We start from the raw sequence: 25564 nt of genomic DNA, 5'->3' as shown, positions 1-25564 counted from the left end.
TATATACATATTATGTGGTATAAATACATAAGGATATAGTGTACTCACATGGTACAAGCGAGCTTAGTGGTAAGGAATTCATGTGTGATTAATTAGAGTTTCTTTCTCTTTCCCAATATGTGATCTCTTCTAGGGATACATCACCAAGTCTTTTACCTTAGCATTTGGTTTGACTTCATCATTTTAGTTTTAGTAAAGTAATGTGCTAACTGGAATCTCGTGAGATAGACGCACACTCTTTATGTTTCGATTACTTTGAGAAATTAATTATGTGTTCTGTGATTCGTTGGTTTTCTTAATTATAGATTCTATTGTCCATACATCTAAATCAAAAAGTCAACCTACTTATTTAAACTAATTTACGTATGAGGGAACAAAATTTTTAATTATAGATCAAGATCTACTTTCCCAGACTCTGTTATCTAATGTATTCTATTTGTATAATTCATAACTTCCTAAGTCAAATCTCGTCTCAAAACACGCTTTTCTTACTCCAAAAAAATTGTATTTCCTAAAAAGTTTCCATGAAAATTTGTATGCACTCGTACCAAGTCATTGGCTACTTTAGAAAGGCACCCCGTAATTTTAATTAAAAGTTTTATAAAACTTGAACTGCATTAAGTATTAGTGTATAATATCAACTATTGTATACAACGAACATTATTGTGTTTATTTGGTGAATGCATTTTGGGTTGCATTGGTGTATTCTTTCTTCATTTTGACTTAACGTTTTGTTTATACAATTGTGACCGACACTCACTAGTGTAGGTTCTTCATCATTTTTTTGTCTTTGATAATATAAGGCTAAAGCAGCTTATAAGACTTTCACGTTGAAATTCTCACAACTTTTTTTGACATCAAACTATATTTGTTTGTACTCCGTAATATCCTTACCGGTTTAAGATACAATAGTCAATAGTTCCAAATGCAAACCATTTTTCAAGTTATAGATCTTTCAGATCTTAGACTAATATTTGGTCACTGAACCAGCTCACTCGAAATTAACGGGGCCAATATAGAACACTTTTTTGGTTCAATTTCTTCTTTTTACTCAATCTAAAAATGGTTATACTTCTCTTGCCGACAAAGAAAACTTGGTGATTGAAGTAATTCTAGTAGTACACATATCTATGATAGTTACAAATCTCATATCTATATCGCGTAAATTTTAAATAAAAAAGTTGTCAAGGGCAAGCATATTTTGCATGAAGTACGCCGCAAAAGAGCAATTGAGGCTTTTGTGTGATGCATGGGGATTCACGTCGTCCTCGTTGACAAAACTTAATAAAATACAAACATTTACTTACTCCCTCGTGTATATAAGATTGTCCTTTGGTGGAACCCCAAAGCATATACTCACAAACAAACGAAAAACCAATTCTTGATCTTGAATCTCGCAGAGGGAGAGAGAGATCAGGACCACATTCTATTCTTCTTACAAAAATGAAACAGACCAATCTCTTGCTATGTAAATTATTCATAGGAGCCTTGTTTTTGTTGGGCTCTGTTTTGGTTAATGGGGAAGACCCATATATGTTCTACACTTGGACTGTCACTTATGGAACAAGATCTCCTCTTGGTGTTCCTCAACAGGTATCAATATAAACCATTATTTTGCATAAGTTAAATTTATACATATATGAGAAACTAATATTCATTAGTGTAATTTTTCTATATTTTGGTATGATGTACGTGTAGGTCATTCTTATCAATGGACAGTTCCCTGGTCCTCCGATTGAAGCTGTTACAAACAACAATGTTGTTGTTAACCTCATCAACAAGCTTGACGAGCCATTCCTCATCACTTGGTATACATGTTACTATATAACCGATTGAGCTAATTGCGGTTTAGACGAATATGAAATCTTTAACACCGGTTTGTAATAAGTGTAGGAACGGAGTGAAGCAGAGGAGGACATCGTGGCAAGATGGAGTATTGGGAACAAACTGTCCTATCCAACCAAACTCGAACTGGACTTACCAGTTTCAACTTAAAGATCAGATCGGAACTTACACTTACTTCGCTTCCACGTCGATGCACCGAGCCAGGGGTGCTTTTGGTGCTCTCAACGTTAACCAGAGAGCCGTCATTACCACTCCTTACGCTACACCAGATGGCGATTTCACCCTCCTCGTCTCTGACTGGTTTAAAATGAGCCACAAGGTAATATATATACCCACACAAAAACATTTCAGACTACTTGAAGGTCAACGTAAAGTTTTGATTTATATACCATTTAACTATTAATTATTGTGATCACTAGGACTTGCGAAAGCGTCTTGATGCAGGCTATGCTCTTCCTCTTCCTGATGCTCTTCTCATCAATGGTGCTTCTAAAGGTCTAGTATTTACCGGACAACAAGGTAACGTCATCAAATAAATCCATCAAGATGTTTTTTTTTTACATTCTCCATATGGTCTTGCATTAGTCTCTGATATGTATTTATTTGTATATTTTTTCATTTGTATATCTTCAGGTAAAACATACAAGTTCCGAATATCGAATGTCGGTATAGCGACATCGATAAATTTTAGGATTCAAAATCACACAATGAGCCTCATTGAAGTAGAAGGTGCTCACACTCTTCAGGAGAGCTATGAGTCGCTTGACGTCCACGTTGGCCAGTCCTTGACCGTTTTGGTCACTTTAAAAGCTTCTGTGAGGGACTATTTCATGGTGGCATCAACCCGGTTTACAAAACCAGTACTAACCACAACCGCGAGTCTCCGTTACCTAGGCTCCCAAAACGCTGCATATGGTCCCCTCCCCATTGGTCCTACTTACCATATCCATTGGTCCATGAAACAAGCAAGAACCATCAGGTATTTAAACCGGACATAACCGAACCGGATAATCTTTTGTGGATTTTCTCTAATTTTAATTTGCTGAATATTATTAGGATGAATTTGACGGCAAATGCTGCAAGGCCAAACCCACAAGGATCATTTCATTACGGTACGATACCAATAAACCGAACTCTAGTCCTAGCCAATGCGGCCACGATGATCAATGGGAAGCTTCGGTACACAGTAAACCGGATATCGTACATCAACCCAACAACACCGTTGAAACTTGCCGATTGGTACAACATCTCGGGCGTGTTCGATTTCAAGACAATCCTTAGCACTCCTACGATCGGACCAGCTCACTTTGGTACATCGGTTATCGACGTTGAGCTTCATGAGTTCGTTGAAATCGTTTTCCAAAACGACGAAAGATCAATTCAGTCTTGGCACATGGACGGCACTAGCGCATATCCGGTTGGGTAAGCAAGCACCTTACCTTGCCCTCTGTTATCTAAACCGGTTCCGGTTATTCATAATTATAATTCGAACGTTATTTGTCAGATACGGGTCAGGGACATGGAACGTGACCATGAGGAAGCGTTATAACTTGGTTGATGCTGTTCCAAGACACACTTTCCAGGTACGTAATATATAGTCTTTGTCAGTAACAAGTTGAATGATTAAAATCTTATTAAATAACTTGGAGTAGAAGCGTTACAACTTGGTTGATCATGCGGTTGGGTGTGTGTAGGTGTATCCGTTATCGTGGACGAGCATATTGGTGTCATTGGATAACAAAGGGATGTGGAATCTAAGGTCACAGATATGGTCAAGGAGGTATTTAGGACAAGAGCTGTACGTTCGTGTTTGGAACGATGAGAAGTCTCTCTACACTGAAGCTGAACCGCCTCTTAACGTTCTTTATTGCGGCAAAGCGAAACGCCCCATTTAGATTTTTTAAAATTTTCACATTTGTTATTGTTATCTTTTCTACTATTGAATTAGGTCACAACTACGATTAAGTGGAGTGGAATATACAAAACGTAGTCCAAACGGAAAAAAAAAGCTCATTGACATTTCCAGTAAACAGACCAAATAAGAAATTAAGGAAAAAGTTAATTTATTTTGTCTAGTGATTTGTTTCTTCCAAACTCTCATCTCTAGTCTTTGGATTTGTTACTTAAAAATGCAGTCATTGGGTTTGTTTCTTAATAATGCACTCTTTGGGTTTGTTACTTAAAAAATGCACTCTTTGGGTTTGTTACTTAAAAATGCACTCTTTGGATTTGTTACTTAACATTTCACTCTGTGGTTCAATGAGAATTCCACTTTATCTCACTGAACAATATATGGATTTGAGTTTTCTTTTCCTATTTGACAAAAAAGAAAAAAAAAAGTTTTCTTTTCCTTATTTTGACACCTGACAAAGACGTTTCGTATAGCTAAGATGTGGTTGGAAACGACGTTTAATTTTATACACCACAAAACACAAGAGTGGTTGATTTGTAATACAAAGACATCGATAATGTCGACAAGTCTTACTATTTATAAATAGGATAAATCATCACTTCAGCCACACACACACACTCCAAAAAGTGAAAAAAAAGAGACACTCACTAAAGAAGGAAAAAAGATGATGAAGCAGTATGTGCTTGTTCACGGAGGCTGCCACGGCGCTTGGTGCTGGTACAAGGTGAAGCCTTTGCTGGAACGTTCGGGCCACCGTGTCACGGTTGTTGATCTGACGGCTTCTGGTGTGAACGTGAGCAGAGTAGAAGAGATTCAGACTTTGGAGGATCTCGCTAAGCCTTTGCTCAATGTTCTTGACTCGTTTGGCTCCGATGATAAAGTAATCCTCGTCGCGCATAGCCTCGGAGGTATACCAGCTGCTCTTGCAGCCGACATGTTTGCTAGTAAAATCTCTGCGGCTGTCTTCGTAACTTCTTTTATGCCCGACACTAAGAATCCACCTTCATACGTGTTCGAAAAGGTACATAGGATACAATATTCACATAGAAACGATTTTTTTTTTTTTTTATTTGTCACGTTTAAACTTTAAGATGTGGTTGGAAACGCAGCATGTTGGGACCATTTCAGAAAAAGAACGGATGAATTTGGAGTTTGGGAGCTACGGAACAAATGATCGTCCTCTAATGACTGTTCTTCTTGGACCTAAGTACTTGGAGAAAATGTATTTGCTCTCTCCTATCGAAGTAAGACTCAAGAAAATGCTCTGTTTCTTACTAAAACAAAAAACAAAAGAATTTATCCGATTTTGTATTGACCCAATTGGTGACCTTACTTTTTCTTGAAGAATCTTTTTTTTGTTTTTGTGTTGATTGTTAGGATTTCGAATTGGCCAAAGCGTTGGTGAGAGTTACACCGGCTATAACCAGTAATCTGACGGGGACAAAGAGCTTAACGGAGCAAGGATATGGATCGATCAATCGTGTGTATATTGTCTGCGGAGAAGATAAGGGTTTAAGTGTGGATTATCAACGGTGGATTATCGAAAACTTTCCGGTTAAGGAAGTGATGGAAATCAAAGATGCAGATCATATGCCAATGTTCTCCAAGCCACTTGAACTGTGTGATTGTCTTCTTAAGATTGCTGATAAATATGCCTAAAACAAAGAATCTATATGTATATCCTGTATGGACTATGAAATGGACTGATCGTCTTTTAAAGAATATACAGTATGTATATCCTATATGGAATATGAAATAAGATTTTTGAGAATTAAAAAAAAAAAAAGAAGATTTTATAAGAATAACACCTAATGTCCAGATGAGTAGACGAAGCATTGAAAATTTAATCAAACCAATTCAACACGTAACTGAAGAAAATAGTAACACAATTCCATTACGATACTATCACATTCCATCATTCAAGTTCAACCAAAACAAAATAATTGTAAATAGGATTTGGCTTTTTATCTTTGGTGGAACTCAAGAACACAACACCTACACTAAACAAACATAACCCTGTGCTGGTTTAACACTATATCAGCTCCTAGTCGTTGTAATGTAAAAAGGACACAACGACTTCTTTTTGCTCCTAGTGAAAAAAAACTTTGAATTTAGGCACGAGGTTGTTATATTTATATCTAACGAGTCCAAAAAATTAACTATTCCAACCATTATTGGAAAGTGACATTTGAAATTGTTGTCCCCAACCATAAATGCAGAACCACAAACACAACCACAATAATAGAAGAAAGCAAACAAAGAAGCAATCAGTAAGGAAGAGAACATGAAGCACTATATTCTTGTTCACGGCGGTTGCCACGGCGCGTGGTGCTGGTACAAGGTCAAGCCGGTGCTGGAAGATTCAGGCCACTGTGTGACCCTTGTTGATCTAACGGCTTCTGGTTTGAACATGAGCAAACTGGAAGAAATTCAGACTTTGGAGGATTACACTAAACCATTGCTTGAGGTTCTTGATTCGCTTGATTCGGATGAAAAGGTTGTCCTGGTCGCGCATAGCCTTGGAGGGATATCGGTTGCTCTTGCAGCGGACATGTTTCCTAGTAAGATCTCTGTTGCTGTCTTCATTACCTCTTTCATGCCCGACACAACGAATCCACCTTCTTACGTTTTCGAAAAGGTACATCAGAAACCGATTAATTATATTGATTTCGAAATGGTTAACTTGGGAATTGCTTATGTATTGTCATCACTTTATTGGAACAGAACAATATTATTCTCTCTGTATTTTGTTTATAATATGGTTTAGTAAATACTAGCCATAATATAAAGGAGGATTGAACTAATAATTAACCTGGTGCAACTATACTATGGCAGTATCTCGGAAGTGTTTTGGAAGAAGACCGGATGAATATGGAGTTTGGGACATATAGGACAAATGATCGTCCTCTAACCACTATTCTTCTTGGAACTAAGTACTTAGCCAAGAAGATGTATCAACTTTCTCCAGTCGAAGTAAGACTCAAAAAATACTCTGTTTTTTTTTTCCGGTTCAAAATCCTACAAGGGACGTTTTTGATGAATCTTTTGTTGATTAAGTTAGGATTTTGAATTGGCCAAAACATTGGTGAGAGTTGGACCGGCGGTTACCAGAAACCTGACGGGTACAGGAAGCTTCACGGAGGAAGGATATGGTTCAGTTACTCGTGTGTACATTGTATGCCAAGAGGGCAAGGGATTAACCGAAGAGCTCCAGCGATGGATAATCGATAACTTCCCTGTTGAAGAAGTGATAGAGATCAAAGATGCAGATCATATGCCAATGTTCTCCAAGCCACTCGAACTGTGTGATCGTCTGCTAAAGATTGCTGATAAATACGCGTAATATGAGGTCATCAGTGAAATATTAGTAGCAAACTTATGTGTATGACTATTTATATGAATAAGATTCCTGAAAACAAAAAAACTCATTTCTACAACAATAGCATTGTCAAGATGATGTATTAAGATAGTGCTTTTGAGAGCATTCAATCATCAATCCAATGAATAACGCCACAAATACAAACTGGTGCATAAGAGAATGCGGATCTGCTTCGACTTGCACCAAGCTCGACTTCACCAAGTGAAGATGATGAATTCAAGCCATGTAAAGGATTTGTTGTCACAGGCTGAGGGATGGAACTTTGAGACATCCCATGTCTAACGACGTGTAGTTCGAGATTTTGGCCTTGAAGATTTCTGCAATGGGAGAGAAAAAGAAGTTCAGTTTTAGACAATATTCCAAGGACGTGACTGAACGAAGCACAATGAATGCAGTTGTTAAATCGAGGCATAATGATATAGCAAAATATATCAGATGAAACTGAGAGTTTTAAAACCGAAAATTGTACTTACTGTCATAGAATTAAAGCTGGCTCCTGATCCTGTTGTAGTACCTACGGGGACCAAATAACAGAACTTGAAATTACGACAAGAACAAATCAACAAATAACAAGACTCGATAATATTCTGACAAGAACAAATCCTGATACCAACTCTACCTATATCAAATGAGAATTAGGGAAATAGACACTGCATATGTACCTGCAAATTGTGAAGGCATAGCACCAAGTGATGGAGTTGTCTGGCTAAACAAAGATGGAGCGGAACCAAATGTAGAAGCTGGGGAAGAGCCAAATACTGGCGTCTGTGCGGGAGTAGGGGATGGTCCAAACAAAGACGAGACAGGAGCAGCAGAAGATGGTGTAGCAAAGAGAGAAGACGAAGGTGCAGAAGCAGGTGTGTTGGGAAACGAAAAACCAGCTCCTGAAGAAGGGTTTGATGTTGTAACAGCTGCAGATGGCTGTGGAGCATTTGAAGCCCCAGGAGTTGCTGAACTCGTAATCAACCCAGCAACCTGTGTTGAGGGTTGTATACTTGCAGTAGAAGCAGGTAGATGCAGAGTTGGGTGGACCCTTTTGGCAGCAGCTTCCTGTTTTGCTGTTTCCCTTCGATCAGCCTCAAGAAACGGATCATGGCATTCTCCTCTTCGGCGCTGGTCAGCAAGATACGATGTTCTCATTGATTCAATATATTGGTGAAAACTCTCTACCTGAACAAAACAAATTTCAAACCAATAAAAAGGTTAAACAGATTTCAAAAAGGGTTTCTACACTAGAGGTTTGGTTTAGCAGTTTACCTTAGCAGCGACATGAACAAAGAAGTCATGAACATTAGACATGACTTTTGGAAGAGATTCTAAAAGGGAAGCATGTCTACTATACTTGTCAGAATCCAAGGCGAGCAATTGCTCCAGCTCTTCAACCCACTGCCGGCACTCGTTTAGATACTTCTCAAACCTAACAACAGTTTGCTGTAGGAAAACAGTTGGTTTCTTCGGAATCCCACGGTAAAAATCAGAAACTTGAACCGTTGTAGTAACTGCTTGTTGTTGACCAGCGGAAGCAGGAGCTGGATTTGTTCCCTGCGCCTGAGATGTTTGAGAACCAACAGTAACAACTCCTCCTCCTTGCTTCCAATGAGGGAATCTTGGCTGTTGCATCATAAAAGAACGAACTGCAATCTCTGCATTACGCAACATATCTTTGGCAACAATCATAAGCTCATGAAGAACAGCTTTTTGTCTGTCCATGGCAGTATTAATCCCACCAAGCTCCTACAAAAGTTAAACACACAAAAGCTCTAATACAAACCTTGAGCTAACTAGAAGAACATGGGAAGCAAGCAATAAAAACTTGAATAATCCACAAACCTGAACAATGCGGCTAGCATCAAACTCGAACCCTTCACTGGATACAGAAGAATCATAAAGTCGACTACACTGATCTAATCTCTGACTTTCACTTCTATGCTCCAATATCTTCTCTCTACAGATAAAGATTCAATAGCCATGGCATCAAAAGACTCTAACAACATCATGTTCTTCAAGATTTGAACAAGAACTGTAACAATTAAGCTCTAAAGCAAATCCTAATAAGAAAAAGAGAGAAGCGTACTCAATCTGAAGCAGGAGTTTCTGAGAATCGGGATGAAGATCGGCCCACTTGGTACTGTAATTGGCCGGAGCTTTATCGTTGGTGAAGAGATACAGCTGCTGCACTTGCTGCTGCTGTTGCTGATTCTGTAGTTGTTGTTGTTGCTGCTGCTGGAACTGTTGCGGCTGAATCAACGACGTTTGCTGCGGTTGTTGCTGCTGCTGGGGTTGCGAGAAGAAGGAACCGCTCTGCTGCGGCTGAAACGTCTGTTGCGGAGTTTGAAACAGCGGCTGAGGCGTCTGCTGTTGCTGTGGGGTAGAGAACATATTACCGAACGACATTGCTTTGATAAAACCGACGGCGAATCAAATCTAGGGTTTCTATTCGCCGGCGACGATTTGGAGTTGCGCAAAAGATTCAAAACCCCCCCCCCTCTCTCGTTAAAAACTTAAGTGGTGACGGGATAGAAAATTGATAAATTAATAGTCTTAATTCCACTTTTTAACAAACTTGGAGGGTTCTTTTGTAAAAAAGGAAACATTTACTAGTTTATGCAGATTAGTTTATAAACACAACTTGATGAAAAAAAAAAAAAGTTTAATTTTATCTGTAGTTTCTTTTATACGTGTTGTTAAATCATAATTTGTCCTATGTTTGTATACTGATGAATCTTTGTGTGGCCAGAGAGGAATAGTAATTGTTGTTAACAATGAAAACGTAACAAAGGTTTCTTCAGGTTATATGGTGAAAAAGGGATCAGCCGAGGAAATCTTTCCTTGGATCCTCGTGGTGAACTCTCTTCATCCTGTAAGCTTCCATCTCTTCTGGAGTCACATCGTTGGTGTATTCCACATTGTATTTGCGCTTCCTCTCGTTTTTCTCTTCCTTCCTACTCAAATCCTCCTGCACACAAACAAACAATACGTCAGATATAAATCTTGCAGGGCCAAGATTGCCGTATACGTCTTGGGTAAAGAGAGAAAAATATGAACTGAAACTATGGCATCTATTTTCACCTTTCTAAGAGCATTAGCTAGTGCCTCCTCGTTCAATTCCAAATCTTCAGAAGTATCGGTTCCCCATGTGGCCATTCTCTTCTCTTCAACCTTCTTTGGGCTCTCTGATAACCAAAAATGTCAATGGCGTTACAAAACAAAAAGCAATAACAGAGTAAGAGAATAGAAGGAAAAAATGCAAAGTCAACAACACAAACCTTCAGAAGCTTCTTTGCGAGCAATGTTAGCCTTCATCAGATCAAGGGACGCCTCTGCAGCTTCGATTCCAGCAGAACCAGTGCAATAGCTGTTGCGAATGGTTTGCTGGCAACACTTGTATCCCCCATTGGTGATCTTTCCACCAAGAACCCCAAACACTTGTGTGATTGTTAGTATGAACATCTTCTTCATATTTACTTTTGGGAATTATTACCACCTCTTGGCCTTTTATAACCCTCCCTGCTCTGTCATACTCAACTTGTCTTTCGCTTTGGCCAAGAAAAAGCTCCATAGGAATTTCATCTCTTGTAGCTGCATCCCCATACTTTTCCATGATTGTTTGCTTTGTCTGAGACTTGAGTTTGTCCTTTCCAGCCTTAAAGTTCCTGTAGAGCAATTCAGCTTGGGATGGAGCCACTTGCATATGCATGTCCTGTCCCTTGTCAAATGCTTCCCATGAATGAACGTTTAGCTGTTTGAAATCTAGAGCTTGGCCACTGTTTCTATAGTGATTATCTCCCTGGATACATGATAAGGCACAACTATACAAGATTCAGGGAGATAATCACTATAGAAACAGTGGCCAAGCTCTTGGCCTTATACATACTTTGATGAAATAGTGGCCAAGCTCTTGGCCTTAACTCGTCATCTTCTTCCTCGCCATCACTGGTTGCACCATCACCACCGTTTTTGTTAAGCTTTTCCTCTAGTTTCTTAAGTTTCTGCTCCTTGAGATACTTCTTTCGTGCCTCATCTTTTGCTTCATAACTAGCCACCACATGACGGTAAGATGAAGGGTCATAACCATTCCACCGGTCCCTCTTCCCATCGTAGTCCAATTCAAAGCTCTCGATTTTCTCATCAGGTGCAATGTACATGTTTGTGTATTTTGCTCCAATCTTGCGAGGCCTATCCATACATGCTTTTACATCGTGCGTCATTGCGCCACAGTTTTTACACCCTCCCTTACGGTATTTCTCGGCTTGATGGATCTTTGCACCTCTATCATACCATATCTTTTTGCGACCGACGGAATCAACTTTCCAATTCTTTTGATGCTTCAAACTCTGTAAACACAACAGAGAGAAAAACAGAGTATTCAGTATGCATGTTCTAACACAACAACATGAGACAATGCAGAGAGAAAGCAAGTGATGAAAGAAACATGGAAGAATCTGAACTTACGGGTTTTTCAGACTTGAGATACCATGGAGCAGATGACATATACTGAGGAATGTGAGGGTTGATTTCTTTTCCATCCTCGTCAACCTCAGCGGGAGCAAGCCCGGCTTTACGAGCTTCCTCTAATTCTATTTGCTTCCTATGATCTTCCCTAGACTTGAAAGCAACTGCAGATCCCATAGAAACATATACATCAGCAAACATTCAAAAACTGAACAAAATACAATTAAGTACAGAACAATAACAAAACCCTAATACTACTTGAAAAGAAATAACGAAGGAACTTGTAATTGTAAACATAGACGAAAACCAGCAAAAGCACCAACATAAGTTTAATTGAGACATAAAACTGGATCTAATCAACACCAGAGCAGTAAAAACAAAACCCTAACTTGCTCATAGAATCCAGATTCTTGATCACCAACGTATATTAACAGCCAAATCAAGAACTAGGTTTGTAGAACAAAAAATTGAAGGAATCGTGGTGTACCTGAAGCTGTAGCCATGGTGATTACGATCGTCAAGCTTCGACTCAATCAAAAGAAGAGAATACGAAAGAAAGAAGCAGCGATCGTTATATATAAAAGCGAAATCTGTGGAAAAAAAAAAAAAAAAAGAATGGCGGCTAATCCTTCGTTACACAAATTTGGATTTGATCACTATGGGCCGTTATTGGTTTCTTACAGGCCCATTTATTTAGAAAACTCATCATTTTTTTTGAAAGCCCAAAGACCCCAAATAACACCTCTTGCTATCATCTTGTGTAAAAAGTTATTAATTTTACTTTTTTTTTTGAAAAAGGGTAAATTATTATTTTTTACAACAGAACAAAATTATGTAAAATACCAAAATACATATTTATAAGATAATTAGGCAAAAATCACATTTATGCATGGTTAAAAAATAATGATATTAGTAATAATTAAACAATATTTATAGGTAATTAATTACCATATTTCAATTCTATTTACAGCTGGATGATAAATATGGTAATTAATTAATTTACCATATTCTAATCCCCTATATATTAAAAAAGAAACACTCTCACAAAAAAAGCTGATGTGTAGCGCTCACAGAACTCATGTAATCTTTTTAATAAATATCCTTACTTTTCATTGTTATTTACATAAACATGTCACTAGAATATTATGAGCCAATATTTTTTCTATTAGTTTTTAAATATGAAAGATTTAATCAACTATTAAATCCGAAAATATATTTAATTATTATTTTCATAACTTATTTACTTATTCAAAGTAAATTACATTTCACAAACAAGAGAAAAAACTATTTATTTATTTATCACTTTTATCGTTTTTCTCATTGCATTTTTAAACTTAGGATTAGTTTAAATTAAATTAATTAGTTTAAAAATATTGTTTTATCTATTTAATGGTATAGTGATATAGATAATAATGTGAAACAAAAAGTACGTGAAATTGATATTTAGAAATAGAAAAAGACATCAAAACTTTCTACACCACCTCAAAATTCTTTTCCAAGTTTAATTATTTCATGGGTGAAACGTATTTTATAGAAAATAAACACAAATTTAAATAAACGAAAATAACTTTACTTACATATTTTATTTTATACAAACGAATCTTAAATCTCAAATAATAATTTACTCATAAAATTTTATTTAAATCGATTTTTCCCGCAAATAGTACGGGTTAATACCTAGTTCTATTTTACAGCTGTATGCCTGTATGAAATTATGCATGATAAATATTTATGGTAATTGATTTACCATATTCCAATTACCTATATAATAGTAAAAAGGTAAAAAAAAAAAATTTGAATTTGAAAAGAGTAAATAAACCCGACCGTTGCTGTTCCTCTTCAGTCAGTCAGTCACTCACTAAAGTAAATAAATAAAAAAAAAAAAAAAATCTCACCTTGGGAAAACCATTTCTTCTTCTTCTTCTTCTTCTTCTTCTCTAGAGATCCAAAGAGATACAGAGAAGGAAAGAAGAGAACTTTGAAACTAAAATCAGTTCAAATCAGGTCATAATGCCTACGTTGAGAACGAGAGCTAAATGTTCGATTCCCACCACAAACCCTAATCCAACCGTCGGAGGAGGAGGAGACCCAAATGTCTCCTCCGTCTACGAGAAATGCAGAGAAGACAGGATCAAGGAGAATCTTCAGAGGATGAAGAGTCTCGGAATCGTAGATCTCTCCCTCAAACTCAAATCCGATACCCGACCAGCCAAAAGGCGTTACGGTTGTAAATCCCCCCGAGACACTCCTCCTCTTCAGCTTTCTTCAGTCTCCACCAGACGATCCTCAAGGTAATCATCTCATGAATTCTCTCGATTTTTCTTTATTCACATTGCAGAAATTGGGGTTTTTTTTTGGAGAAATTTAGGGTTTTTGAGTAGAATTCAGGCTTTATCATTTCGTTATTTTGTCATTGTTTCGTCAGATTGAAGCATACTCTGAGGTCCCCGAGTTAATATCTTCGTTTTTCAATCTCTGTGTTCTGTTTTCATTGTTCAACAGTAAAGTAGGGTTTTTTTCAGTAGAAATTAGGGATTTTTATCCCACTTATATACTGTTTGTGGTCTTCACAGATTGAAGAATGCTACGTCAGTTACCTATGCTGAGGAACCTGAAGTGAAGAGGGGTAAAAAAGCTTCTAAAGATGAGATTGTTATGTGGGTAGGAGAAGGAGTAAGGCCAGAGATCTACACTGACGAACATGAGAAACTGCTAGGTAACACTGAACGAACTTGGGAGCTTTTTGTCGATGGTTACGACAAAGATGGGAAACGCATTTATGATCCTGTTAGAGGAAAGACTTGCCACCAGTGCAGGTTTGTGCAATTGGCTATTTTAACTCTGAAAAAAATGTAGCTTCATTCTGTTAGATTTGAGGCAATTGTGTTCCTGCGGATTTTGCAGGCAGAAGACCCTCGGTTATCATACCAAATGCAGCGAATGTAATCCATCCGTCCGAGGTCAATTCTGTGGAGATTGTTTATACATGAGGTACAGTAGCCTTCATGGCACCAACCTTGTCTGTTTTTTTTGTTGAGAATTTAGTTAGCAATTGAGAGTATCGTGCTTTGTTCAGTAAAACGAGGATTTGTCCTGAATGTTTGCAATTTCTGTTTTGGTGTTTGAACAGATATGGAGAACATGTTCTTGAAGCTCTGGAAAACGTGAATTGGATTTGTCCAGTCTGTCGCGGGATCTGCAACTGCAGTTTATGTCGTACACAAAAAGGGTGGCTCCCAACTGGTGCAGCTTACAGGAAGGTAGCAAATTTTGATGATTCTATCCATTGTGCAACATCTGATTTTGATTCCTTGGATACATTCAAAAGTTAATGGCTTTTCCCATGACTTCTTTTTGTTGTCAGATACTTAAACTCGGGTACAAGTCTGTTGCACATTATCTGATTCAAACCAACAAGCAGTCTGAAACAAGTGAGGATGATGAAACTGATGCCGCTGAAGATAATCAAGCTTCTGCAAAGAGATCGCTTTCTTTCAAAGAAGCAAAGGAACCTGCGGAAGACGATCATCTCCTTCTGTCGATTACTGATGGGCTTCGAGACGTTGATAATGATGAGGATGGCACAAACAAGAATCCGGATTCAGCTAGAAAGTCATTGGGCTTCTTGTCTTCTGGGGACAATCAAACTTCAGTGAATGATGTTCAAGTGCTAGGCGGTGGTGTCAAGGCATTGGATGTGAACGAGATGGATCCAGGAACTCCTGTGATCATCAACCTTGAGGCTCAATGTAAAGGGAACCGAGAAAACATAAGCAAGAGGAAACTGGCTGTTGAACCAAACCCGAACAGTATCGGTGGAAGACTGAGACAGCGTCGTAAGAGTCAAGTTTGAAAGGAAGAGAGAAGTTTGAGAAGACTATATGGATGGAACTCTGCTTTTACCTGTCTTTGTATGATCAGGCTCATCACAATTGAAGCTCTTTTTTTAACTTTCTATCGGAGTAAACATGGATCATGTAAGCACTTGACGGCTTGTCAAATTTTGTGTTTTGTTGCTGTTGGTGATGATCTCATGTAATGGATGTTAAGTAGCATGGTTTATAAAGACAAGCTTCACTCACAGTACCACAGGGCCGTGTCCCGTGTGCTACTAGAGAATCCCCTTACCGACCCATCTTAATATCTACCAGTCTTCTTATTTGATGAAGAGTCGAAACATTTGATTTTGTTCTGTTTCTTAGCTTTCCACCATTTATATAGAAACAAACAATCCAATAACGAACTTAATTAGAGCCAAACTCTAAGTTCCAACGTTCAAGCTCTTCCCGTTTGCTTTTTACTCAAGCTGAGCCTCAATCACTGCCATCGATTTCCAAAAACCATCATATCTTAGTGGTTTCATACTAAATTTGCTTGGATGGTAAGAATATCTGCACTGAGTCTCTGATAGGCATCATTGCAGCTTCTTCACACAATGCTTGGACTTTGGAGATCACTTCCTGAGTAACCTGTAAAATAAGGAAGTTTACTAAGCTTATTAGTTACTTGACTCGAAACTGTAACACTTCTACTGGTAATAACTAATCTGTGTTTCTTATACAGAACTTGCCTTCGGTTTCTCTGACGATTTTATCAATGTCGCTACCGGATAAAGAGTGAGGCTGCCTCTTCAGTTTAGTTTTAGAAAGTCAAATTTCTCGCGTTCGAATCCGGCAATGGTACATACATTCTCTTCACCTAACAAAGTGATAAAAATGGATATAATCAGATACTTTCCTTAGCAACTGGTGGGTATGAAAATCCTGGTGACGATAATGTTCTTACCAAACTCCTAAGCACTGCATCATCCAACAACTCCAGTGGCTTGTTAGTAGTAGCTCCTGCAAATAAACATTACATCCAAGTAAATGATTAGGGCAAGGAAAAACAGAATATATAAGCCCAACTGATACTCAGAGATGCACATAGAGTGAACATTTGGTTCGATAAAGACTAAATTAGTTGGAATCATATCAATGACAATAACCAAATCATCATGATTAGAAGTCACGCCATCAAACTGGATAAGGAATTCTGATTTCAACCTTCTGCTTGCTTCATTCTAACTGATCGACCTTGTTAACATTATACTCTCTCTCTGTGAACCAGAGTAAAACATATTCTACCCACCAAGTGACACTTCGGTCAAATATAACTTATATGGTATTATTGTCCAGAGCTCAGGTAAGAAGGGCCTCCCTGCCTAATTAACTTAGAAGACAGGAAAGGGGAAAAAGTACATACTTGATCCGTAAATATCACAGAAGGTTGCCTGGATATTGCAATTTGAAACAGCTTTTTAACTAGCATTTCAGCCTCACCCACCTGGAATCAGTACAGCAAAATCAGTTAGTCAGTTTGAATTGTAAAAAAATATTTCAACAAGCCTTAGACAGTGAGAGAAGTACACACCCATTTTGAAGTCAAAGAAGATGCTGAGACATTGAAAAACGTGGCATTTGACTCAACAGCTACTGCCTTGGCAAGCATTGTTTTTGCATTTCCAGGTGGCCCTAAAGAGAAGCAGACCTGAAATGAAGAAATTTTACAAAAGATGACACTGGAGAAGATCAATAAAAAACCAAACTTACAAATTTTACCTTTCACTGGTCTCCCAATCTCTTCGTTTTGCCGGTGGTAATATAACCATCTCCAGTAAAGCTTGTTTAGCTCCATCAAGTCCAGCTGCAATAATTAAGCATAAGTGTGTTTCCACATACTGCACCAAAAAGGGAAACAAGATGACAAGCATAACAATAACACTCACCTACATCACCATTGTTTGTGTTTATGACCGTGGACATTTCCAGATTATTTCACAGGTTTTGGGATTGTAGCAGCATTTTAGTGTTCTTTGCCATTGCAACGCCACCACCTCTTGGAGCTGGAGTCTTATGTGATGGACTTCTTCTATACCTTGACGTTGTAGAGGAAACTGAAGCTGAAGATGGAGATGCTCCGGGTTCCCTACATATATAAGGATCAAAAAGACGATTTTAGTATACAATTAATGCCTTAACAAATTCAGTGAAGCAATAAAACTTGTCCCTTCTTCAAAACCATCAAATTCAAGAAAAAAAAATACAATAAAAAAATTCTTTCAAGAATAATTTTACTATGCATACATCAAATTCAAAATATCAAGTTTAGTAAGCACTTTGATCTAGCTTGAGACATAAATGAATAAAAGCTGAAAACTACATGATCACATGCATGGACACGGAAATATAATATGTGCACATACTTATAACTCACCTGCTGTGTCAATCATGTCGTCCACCATTACAGACTTCTAACTCACCTGCTAAGTCAAATATGCCACAAGCTTGGCTGCAATAGATTCATGTCCTTGAGTCTGCAAAAAAATTGAAAAGTCTGTTAGCCATCAACGAGAAAGTAAATAGGGCCACCGAAATGAAACAAGTGACAAACTCAAATCACATCACCTTACACTCTCTGGCAGCTGAACATAGATGTCACCATCAGCAAAACGTTTAATCTTTGATTCTCCCAAACAGCAAGAGTAAAAACATCCAATGGAATAAACAAGGACAAGATCACAAATCAGTTTTTTCCTAATCGTTTCAAACTACGGAAGAAGTACGAAGGTAAGAAAGAACCTGAGCTAAGGCAGGATTAGCAATGCCAGTAAGTACAAATGGTGTGGTGTTCTTACAAACTTGCGGGAATGGTGTCTCCTGTAAGCAGATGGAAACTGAAGGAGTTTGGGCCGTCGAACTTGTACGGGATCTCGCTAGAAAAACATTGCATTAGCTGGCATGATTCCTTCAACCGCAACAGCCTGAAAACGAAAAGAGAATATGAAACTATATGTGACAATTAACATGAAATTTCAAGAACAAATTAGTTTTAGAAATTCAAAATATCCAGTTATTAAGTGGCACAAACCCAGAGTGTAACAACCTACCTTGGAAAGTGCCTAACTGATCACAATTTTCCCACAGCCAGAAGCACCAGGAATGGCACAGGTTCCGCCATGAACAGAAGGGGAAAGGGCATCAAGGACACGCTGACAACAGGAAAAGTAAGCAATCAACAACACACATCTTCAATTGACTATTACTGTTGTCAAAAAAAAAAAAAAATTGAGTAATTACCTGATCAGTAAGTAGAGGAGGCATATCAGCAGCACGCTTTAATGCAACTGGCCTAGGGGTACACAAGCCAGCTCTGACCTTTTATCAACCAAACAAATTTAACAAGTGAACCAAAAGAAGTAGCGATAAGAAAATACGTTGCAAACCTGAAGCATGGTGAAAGATTAGGGCAGGAGCCCTTGCAACGCCACCAACATAAGATGAAACTACCACCAATTCATCAGAGGATATGGCCTTACTTGCTAGGTAATCAAGTATCAGAGGCTGTTCATGAATATCAAGCAGAAAAACAATTAGCCATAAGAAAATCCATTGTGAAAAAAGGGGAACTCAATAATTTAAGATAGAAACTTATACCTGGCCATAAACATGATCGAATGAAATGTCAAAGTAGCCCATAGACTGTGTCCGGGTTAAAGATGACAAGCAAGGACACGGTCTGAACAATACTGTGTTGTTATCAAATTTGCCACAAGCTTGGTTGCAATAGATTCATGTCCTTGAGTCTGCAAAACAAAAATTATAGAATAAAAGAGTCGCATGAAAAGTCTGTTAGCCACCAACATCACATCAGGTGAAACTAGAAAACAGTAATTGTAATTAAACCAAAAACTGTAATAGTTGACCTCTGTGGTTGATTTGGTAGGAGTAACTTGATATATCATGAGGCTTGCTTTTTATTCTGCAATAACAAGAATCGGTTAAAATCAAAGTAGTTGAACTCATATAATTAGTGATTAGTGAAGGATGATTGAAACAATACCTCAAAGGGTTCTTCTTCTTACCTGATTAATGAGTAGTGGAAATCGAATAAGAGAACTCACCTGCAACTGTCTGGCAATGCGCAAATAAGACCACCTCCTCCTGTGATTAATGGTCTGTTGAAGGTAATGAAACTTGTCCATTCTTCAAAACCATCTCGGATCTGCTGCTACACAATATAAAAATGAAAAGAAACATGGTTAACAAATAATTAACCCTAAACTGTAATTGTAAACAAAACTTAAAAAGCAAAAGTTGCATAACCTGTCTGTGATCCCCACCCACGCTTTGGACGAGAGAAGTTGGCAAACAAAGATCCCGTTAAACCCACACCAAGAACCGGAAAGACCTTTAAAACACACGATATGTGAAGATGTAAAAAGCAAACCTCTGCATGTTTAGAGAGCTTAAGAACCTGATTGAAGGCTAACAAGGCCGTCTCCTTGGCCATTGCTTGGCTGGCTCGGAACCTGAGAGAGAAGAAAATCATCAGGGGATAGGCAATGGAGAAGAGAAGAGGATTTGGCATAGTAAAAATAGAGGTCTGAGAACAAACCTTGCCGAGTAATGAGACCATAGATAGATTACTCTGGATAGATAAGGAACCATGGCTTTGCATCATCCCTCTTACGGATTAGGTTTGCATCATCACAATCATATTCATCCTAATCGTTTCAAACTACTAATTCTTGCACTTAAAATCTGAAGAAGTACCAAAGTAAGAAAGAACCTGAGCTAAGGCAGGCAGGAAAAGATACGGAGGCTGTGAGGTATTCTTGTAAATCGAGTCTTCCAAACGTGTCCTCGAAAACCTGCATAACCACGAACAATGAGGTCAACATAGTAAGGCTTTTCTCTAAATCTCCCATCGTTAATTAATAGCAATCATACCAACCTTTGGCGGTCCGAACCAGCAAGGCTGAGCACACTGTGTGACAGAGTTGTCCATAATGTCATCAAGCATGAGAAAATAAGCTTGAAGCTGCAATTGCAAAAGATAAAACGAGCATTGAGATATATATATATATATATATATATATATTAAAAAAGACAAATAGAGAGTCTAAAACAGGGAATTACCCATTTAATGCACCACCTGAGACTGAGAGCACACGAAAGAAAAGTCTCGAAGTTACACAAAAACCATCCTTCCCTCCAAAAAGGCCTTAAACCTCCACGATCAAACACAAGCAAAGAAAAACATTAGCCATTAGAAGAACAAACTTGTTTGGAAGACAAACAAAAAGGTCAAATCATACCTCACCAACAATAGCCATTAGTTAATCAAAAAAAACAATAGGTAGTATAAATGTGAAGACTCGAAATTATACGCAAACCATTCTTCCCTCCAACAAGGCCTTGAACCTCCACGATCTAACACAAGCAAATAAAGACTTGGCTGATCTGTGAACAGTATAAATATAAGAAAGGTAAAGAGGAGACTGTCAAAGAGGCAACAGGGAGCAACGACAGATCAAAGGCATCCTTCAAGAAACTGAGACATAACAGAACAAAGGTTAACAACTTATATGATTGTAATAAAGAAGATAATAAAAAGATGACAGACAAGAAGAAAGATTTATCATATCAGAGTGTACCTTTGGGAAAGACCTTCAAGGCAAACCTAGAATTCCAACCAACATAACCACGAACAATGATGTCAGCCTGTAAATGTATGCAATCAAAAAACACACATAAAGGTACCAACTTTATGAAGATAGTTTGACATCATAAAATAAGACATACCTATAGAAATGTGGTGGGTGAAACTAGGAGAACAGGAACAATCAGCACCATTATCAATTCCACTTCGTTTCAGGGCATTTATTGAACTATAAGGCAACAAAAGAAAAACCAATTCACCAAAATTATATGAAAATCATCAGCACCAATCGATAAGTGATGGAATGACTAACCTTGAGAACTGCTGCATACCAGGTCGGTAGAGCTCTGCATCTGAAGCCTATCTGAATTGCTGAGCAAGATTGTTGTCCCTGGTTACATAGATCAGATAACCAATCTATTAGCATCAAACACGAGACAAGCCCCTTAAAGTGCATACCCTGAAATCATGAAAAAAAATAGTTGTATCAAGTCAACACACTTACCGGAGGAATGAGGACTTGATATATTCAAAATATAGGATCTAACCAAGTAAATTATAACTATAAAGAAAGATCAGTTATCAGTACCTCATATGGATCAAGCAATGAGGTTTCTCATAGCAATCCAGTCATACCTCTCATCCCACCAATAACCTTGCTTGCATCCTGAAGACAAAGGACACAAAAATCTGAAGTAAATCCACAATTACAGAACATAGAGAAACACAAACTGGTAAGACAAGTGTTTGAAACTGTAACCTGAGCTATAATGTCAAACAAAGCAGCAGACACAATCTCCTTGTATGGTTCTAGCTTCATACGCAAACCATTCACTTTCATAATGTTTGTTTCTTCTCTTCATACCCTCACACACATTAATCTCGATGGTCTGCATCAAAGAAACAGAGATATGTAATGTCACTTATATAGAAAGAAAAAAAAAAACGATTAAGAGGCAGAAGACTACCTGAAGATGTAGCTCAGAGAAGACAACGATCCATTAGAACCATCACCCACAGAGCAAAGCATCCTCCACAATCTAAAATAACAGATCGAAGAGGTAAAAATCAGATGAACAAGATCAAACACTAGAAATATGTGCAGCATGAAAGATTCAGAGAAAAAAGGGGAGAGAGACGGGCATTGTGCATCAGGTTACGAAAGGATTACTAAAGGGAAAGAGGAACGCAAACCTGAATATTTAAACCACATGTCCAGCCAGCCATGTGCATCAGAGGAGCACAAACTTAAGCATACCACCTATAAAAAGTCATCGAATGATCATCTGAATGTGAATACATTAAGAGAATCTAAAAAACCATAATAAGAAACGCGAGAAATCATACGTAAACCATTCACTTCCACTATGTTTTTTATTCTCTTCAAAACCTCCAATACATTAATCTCGGTGTCTCGATGGTCTGCATCAAAGAAATAGAGATATGTAATTTGACTTGAACATAATAAGATCAAACAAGGATCATCAAACGCTAGAAATATGTGCACGATGAAAGATACAAAGAAAAAAGGGGAAAGGGAAAGAGGAACCCAAAACCTGAAATGATTATACCACATGAGAGGAGCTCAGACTTTAGCATACCTATTTTTTTTTTTAAAAAAAAGACATTGAATGATCATATGAATGTGGAAACCGAACAAATCATACCTCACAATAGCAAATCTCAGAAAGTCATTAGAAGATGTAGCAATTAGAAGAAACGTACCAAGACGAGGAGATAAGATTCAACAAGAGCAATCCCACAGTGCATGGACCACCACCACGATCTGCATCAAAGAGAGAAGATATTTTTGTTAGCTTATATAATACAACAACAAAAAATAGGAATTTAAGAACTGTGGGAATTAAAAAAATCCAAAGATAAAACCTACCAAACAAAAAGAGAAGACGCACGCTAGACAACGACACAATCAAACGAGCAAACCACCGATCAAAAAAAGAAAACACCGAACCAAAATACAGAAGCAAATAGAGATGAGTTTAGAGCAAGGAACCTGTGAGAAGGCTTGAAGACAATAGCATGGATTAGAGAATACGTGATGATTGGATCATGGGTTGCTTCCAAAAGACCTGCAAACAAGAAGACAGAAACATAAGGAACAAAACAAAACAAGAAAACAAGTAAAAAGACGGGGTGTTAAGAGGAAGAACAAAACCCTAGAAGACGTTAGCAAAGAAGAAGAAGCGTGTCCATCAAAGCCATCACTAAGAGAAGCATCCAAAAACCTGAAACAACATAACAACAAGTTAATATAGTATGAGTTTAGAAACCAAACCCTAGAAAAGAAAGAAACAAGTGAAAACCCAATGATCGGTTAAGAAGAAGTGTTAGGAGTGAGAACGAAACCCCTGAAGACGTTAGAACAGAGGAGACGAAGCGCTTCCATCAAAGCCATCATTGATCGATAACAAAAACCTGAAACAACATAACAAACAATATATAAAGCAACCGAAGCGATTCATAAACCAAACCCTAGAAAGAAAAAAACAAAAAGCATTCCAATGATCGGGTCAGAAAAGAAAAACCAGAGACCGAGATTTAGAGGAATGTGATGTGATTAGAACACCACCAGCACCGTAACGCTCTCGGAGAGACTCTACAGAGAAAAATAAAAATAAGGAAAGATCCATGCGATGTGATATAAAGAGAGAGAGAGTGACTATTTTATAGATGAAAACTATTGTTGTCGGTTTAGCTATTTCCTTTTCTTATTTTTATTTTCCTATTTTCTTTTTTTTTTTCCTATTTCGTTTTTTTATAGCTATGCTATTCCTTCTTGGATCATCTAATAAGGCTCGAAAAATATAAAAAGCCCATGATTTAAAGAAACTACACTTAAACATTATTTTGCCCCATGAGGCCCAAATCAAATTGAGGGTGTCGATTTCACAATTGAAAAAGAATAAGGGCTCTTTCTGCATTGGATTTGTTTAAAGGGGTTAAATGTTATTAACCTGATTTCGAAGGTCGACTGTTCCAAAACCCCCCAAAAAGCCAGTGCCAGCTTCTCAACTACGGTGAGAGAGTGGTGTTCCTCAATAATCTGTTGCATCACTCACTCTCTCTAAAGCTGCCTCCTGCTTCTCAGCATACTCTCCCCCAAAACTCAAACTTTATAAATCTATTGGCATAATCATAAAATCAAAATACAAACTCATACATTACCTGTTTTATTCCATCAAAGATACAAAACTATATATCATAGAATTAGACCAAGAAGGAGTTACCTCTAATTTATTTATCAAATACCACCAAAGCAGCTGCCTCAGATGATCTCAGTCTCCTCTCTTCCGTTTTGATTTCAGACAAAAGGGGCTCTATAAAACGACGACGTCTCATCAACTAATGCCAATGGACCCTACATAATAATGTTGTGGGCCAACTAACACCAAAAGCCCAATTCCCAGAATTGTTTTAGACGACGTCGTTTGAAGCTAACACCGATCATCTTCGTCAACTCATCATTAATCACTAATCAATCAGAGAAAGCCCGACCGCATTGACCAACAACATCTGTTCAGTTTTGATTTCAGACAAGGGGGAGCTGGGGGGAGGAAGGAGACGATGCTTTAAAATCACTGCATTCGGAGGACGAACCAAGATCATCCGGGCAACAAAGAAAATACGGAACAGTGAAGAATCAGAAGATGAAGAAAGGAAGAAGAAGACGTTGTCAGTGTCGGAGAAGAGAGGAGTCAAAAGGAGGAGAACAAACCATATGGGTTTGTGTTTTTTTTTGTGAGTCAACTTGAGAGCCATCGGTTTTGATAAGGTCCATATGAATAAGTAGTGTTTTGTGTTTGTTTCGTTAAGGTCCAACAAGAGGTTGTGATAACTAAAGTAAACTAATAAGTCCTTTAGTTAGAGTTGTTGAATATGTGTGTGTAGCAAGCAGTGTAGGGTGGCTACTAGCAAGTGGTTGATGTAAGTAAGTCTTAGGGTGTAGAGTAGAGTTAATCTATGGTCTTCTAGAGGAAGCAAGTGGAGAATTATTAACACACTATTTGTATGCGTGTGTGTGCATTTTATTTATAAGAAAGCAAACAAGGGATCCGAAAAGAACAATCTAGTCTTTTTGTATTATTCTCGCTTAAGTTACGAAACTGTTTTGTTGTTTACCAAAGAACACAAAATAAAGAGAAGAGTGAACTAACGGACCTCTAAGTATGACTAGAGAGGTTAGAGAATGGGAAAACCCAAAAAAAAAATGCAGCACGTCAGCACTGTAAAATATCTGTATACGGTGATGGAGTCATCCAGTTCAGTTCGTTAGACAAGCGCAGCTGGTACTTGACTTTAATAGTGATCTGAATGTATGTAGTTTTGTTTTCGTTTGTGATACTCAGTTGTATCTTTTGCTCTGTTTCACTTTTCTTGCTATATAGTTAGTGTACACGAACACGAGTGAGTTCTCTATACTGCCGTGTGTTGTTTCTTCCCGGACGTGTGCGTGTGTAATATTTTCGTTCAAT

General features: G+C 37.9%; 6 protein-coding genes and 2 pseudogenes across 16 annotated transcripts; 4 read left to right on the top strand and 4 right to left on the bottom strand.

Moving 5' to 3' along the window:
• The first annotated feature begins 1333 nt into the window (after positions 1-1333).
• LOC104719952 (L-ascorbate oxidase homolog) lies at positions 1334-3920 on the top strand. The gene is made up of 8 exons (XM_087470058.1): positions 1334-1593; positions 1699-1808; positions 1894-2164; positions 2265-2364; positions 2479-2824; positions 2902-3267; positions 3350-3428; positions 3540-3920. The coding sequence occupies exons 1-8, from the start codon at positions 1444-1446 to the stop codon at positions 3738-3740; spliced, it is 1623 nt and encodes a 540-aa protein (XP_087326184.1). The 5' UTR covers positions 1334-1443; the 3' UTR covers positions 3741-3920.
• A 200-nt stretch (positions 3921-4120) lies between these two features.
• Positions 4121-5479, top strand: LOC104716433 (methylesterase 9). The gene is made up of 3 exons (XM_010433809.3): positions 4121-4778; positions 4867-5001; positions 5135-5479. Exons 1-3 carry the CDS (start codon positions 4422-4424, stop codon positions 5414-5416), a joined length of 774 nt encoding a protein of 257 aa, XP_010432111.1. The 5' UTR covers positions 4121-4421; the 3' UTR covers positions 5417-5479.
• A 185-nt stretch (positions 5480-5664) lies between these two features.
• On the top strand, positions 5665-7521 carry LOC104716431 (methylesterase 9). The gene is made up of 3 exons (XM_010433806.3): positions 5665-6395; positions 6593-6730; positions 6819-7521. Exons 1-3 carry the CDS (start codon positions 6042-6044, stop codon positions 7098-7100), a joined length of 774 nt encoding a protein of 257 aa, XP_010432108.2. The 5' UTR covers positions 5665-6041; the 3' UTR covers positions 7101-7521.
• Positions 7103-9641, bottom strand: LOC104716432 (nuclear pore complex protein NUP58). Its single transcript, XM_087470057.1, has 6 exons — positions 9211-9641; positions 8967-9081; positions 8394-8870; positions 7799-8306; positions 7610-7650; positions 7103-7453 (listed from the first exon to the last, which is right to left on the bottom strand). Exons 1-6 carry the CDS (start codon positions 9528-9530, stop codon positions 7415-7417), a joined length of 1500 nt encoding a protein of 499 aa, XP_087326183.1. The 5' UTR covers positions 9531-9641; the 3' UTR covers positions 7103-7414.
• Positions 9642-9819: 178 nt separating this feature from the next.
• Positions 9820-11930, bottom strand: LOC104719951 (pre-mRNA-splicing factor SLU7-B-like; annotated as a pseudogene). Its single transcript, XR_015569107.1, has 4 exons — positions 11589-11930; positions 10403-11470; positions 10206-10309; positions 9820-10092 (listed from the first exon to the last, which is right to left on the bottom strand). The product of XR_015569107.1 is annotated as a pre-mRNA-splicing factor SLU7-B-like (transcript).
• Positions 11931-13429: 1499 nt separating this feature from the next.
• On the top strand, positions 13430-15669 carry LOC104716430 (uncharacterized). Its single transcript, XM_010433805.3, has 5 exons — positions 13430-13879; positions 14162-14404; positions 14493-14579; positions 14719-14848; positions 14953-15669. The coding sequence occupies exons 1-5, from the start codon at positions 13599-13601 to the stop codon at positions 15439-15441; spliced, it is 1230 nt and encodes a 409-aa protein (XP_010432107.1). The 5' UTR covers positions 13430-13598; the 3' UTR covers positions 15442-15669.
• A 56-nt stretch (positions 15670-15725) lies between these two features.
• Positions 15726-17871, bottom strand: LOC104719949 (uncharacterized; annotated as a pseudogene). The gene is made up of 9 exons (XR_015569049.1): positions 17844-17871; positions 17464-17555; positions 17236-17307; positions 17001-17117; positions 16833-16913; positions 16719-16791; positions 16374-16429; positions 16159-16286; positions 15726-16057 (listed from the first exon to the last, which is right to left on the bottom strand). The product of XR_015569049.1 is annotated as an uncharacterized LOC104719949 (transcript).
• Positions 17872-19530: 1659 nt separating this feature from the next.
• On the bottom strand, positions 19531-24910 carry LOC104716428 (uncharacterized). Of its 9 annotated transcripts, none has more exons than XM_087470052.1 (24): positions 24320-24910; positions 24047-24213; positions 23625-23688; positions 23439-23507; positions 23248-23317; positions 23086-23161; positions 22797-22857; positions 22628-22672; positions 22419-22493; positions 22266-22332; positions 22040-22111; positions 21832-21961; positions 21661-21738; positions 21385-21531; positions 21215-21300; positions 21067-21133; positions 20728-20963; positions 20549-20640; positions 20364-20450; positions 20199-20280; positions 20025-20057; positions 19857-19938; positions 19733-19754; positions 19531-19637 (listed from the first exon to the last, which is right to left on the bottom strand). In XM_087470052.1, exons 19-22 carry the CDS (start codon positions 20423-20425, stop codon positions 19876-19878), a joined length of 240 nt encoding a protein of 79 aa, XP_087326178.1. In that variant the 5' UTR covers positions 20426-20450; positions 20549-20640; positions 20728-20963; positions 21067-21133; positions 21215-21300; positions 21385-21531; positions 21661-21738; positions 21832-21961; positions 22040-22111; positions 22266-22332; positions 22419-22493; positions 22628-22672; positions 22797-22857; positions 23086-23161; positions 23248-23317; positions 23439-23507; positions 23625-23688; positions 24047-24213; positions 24320-24910; the 3' UTR covers positions 19531-19637; positions 19733-19754; positions 19857-19875. The 9 variants fall into 9 exon arrangements, with proteins under 9 accessions (XP_087326178.1, XP_087326180.1, XP_087326177.1 ...); XM_087470054.1 differs by having other exon boundaries at positions 19531-19634; XM_087470051.1 differs by having other exon boundaries at positions 19531-19631.
• Positions 24911-25564: the final 654 nt, after the last annotated feature.

The sequence above is a fragment of the Camelina sativa genome, chromosome 10, assembly GCF_030686135.1.
Source record: "Camelina sativa cultivar CO46 ecotype springtype chromosome 10, ASM3068613v1".
NCBI lineage: Eukaryota > Viridiplantae > Streptophyta > Magnoliopsida > Brassicales > Brassicaceae > Camelina > Camelina sativa.
This window is presented reverse-complemented; position numbering and strand designations above follow the sequence as displayed.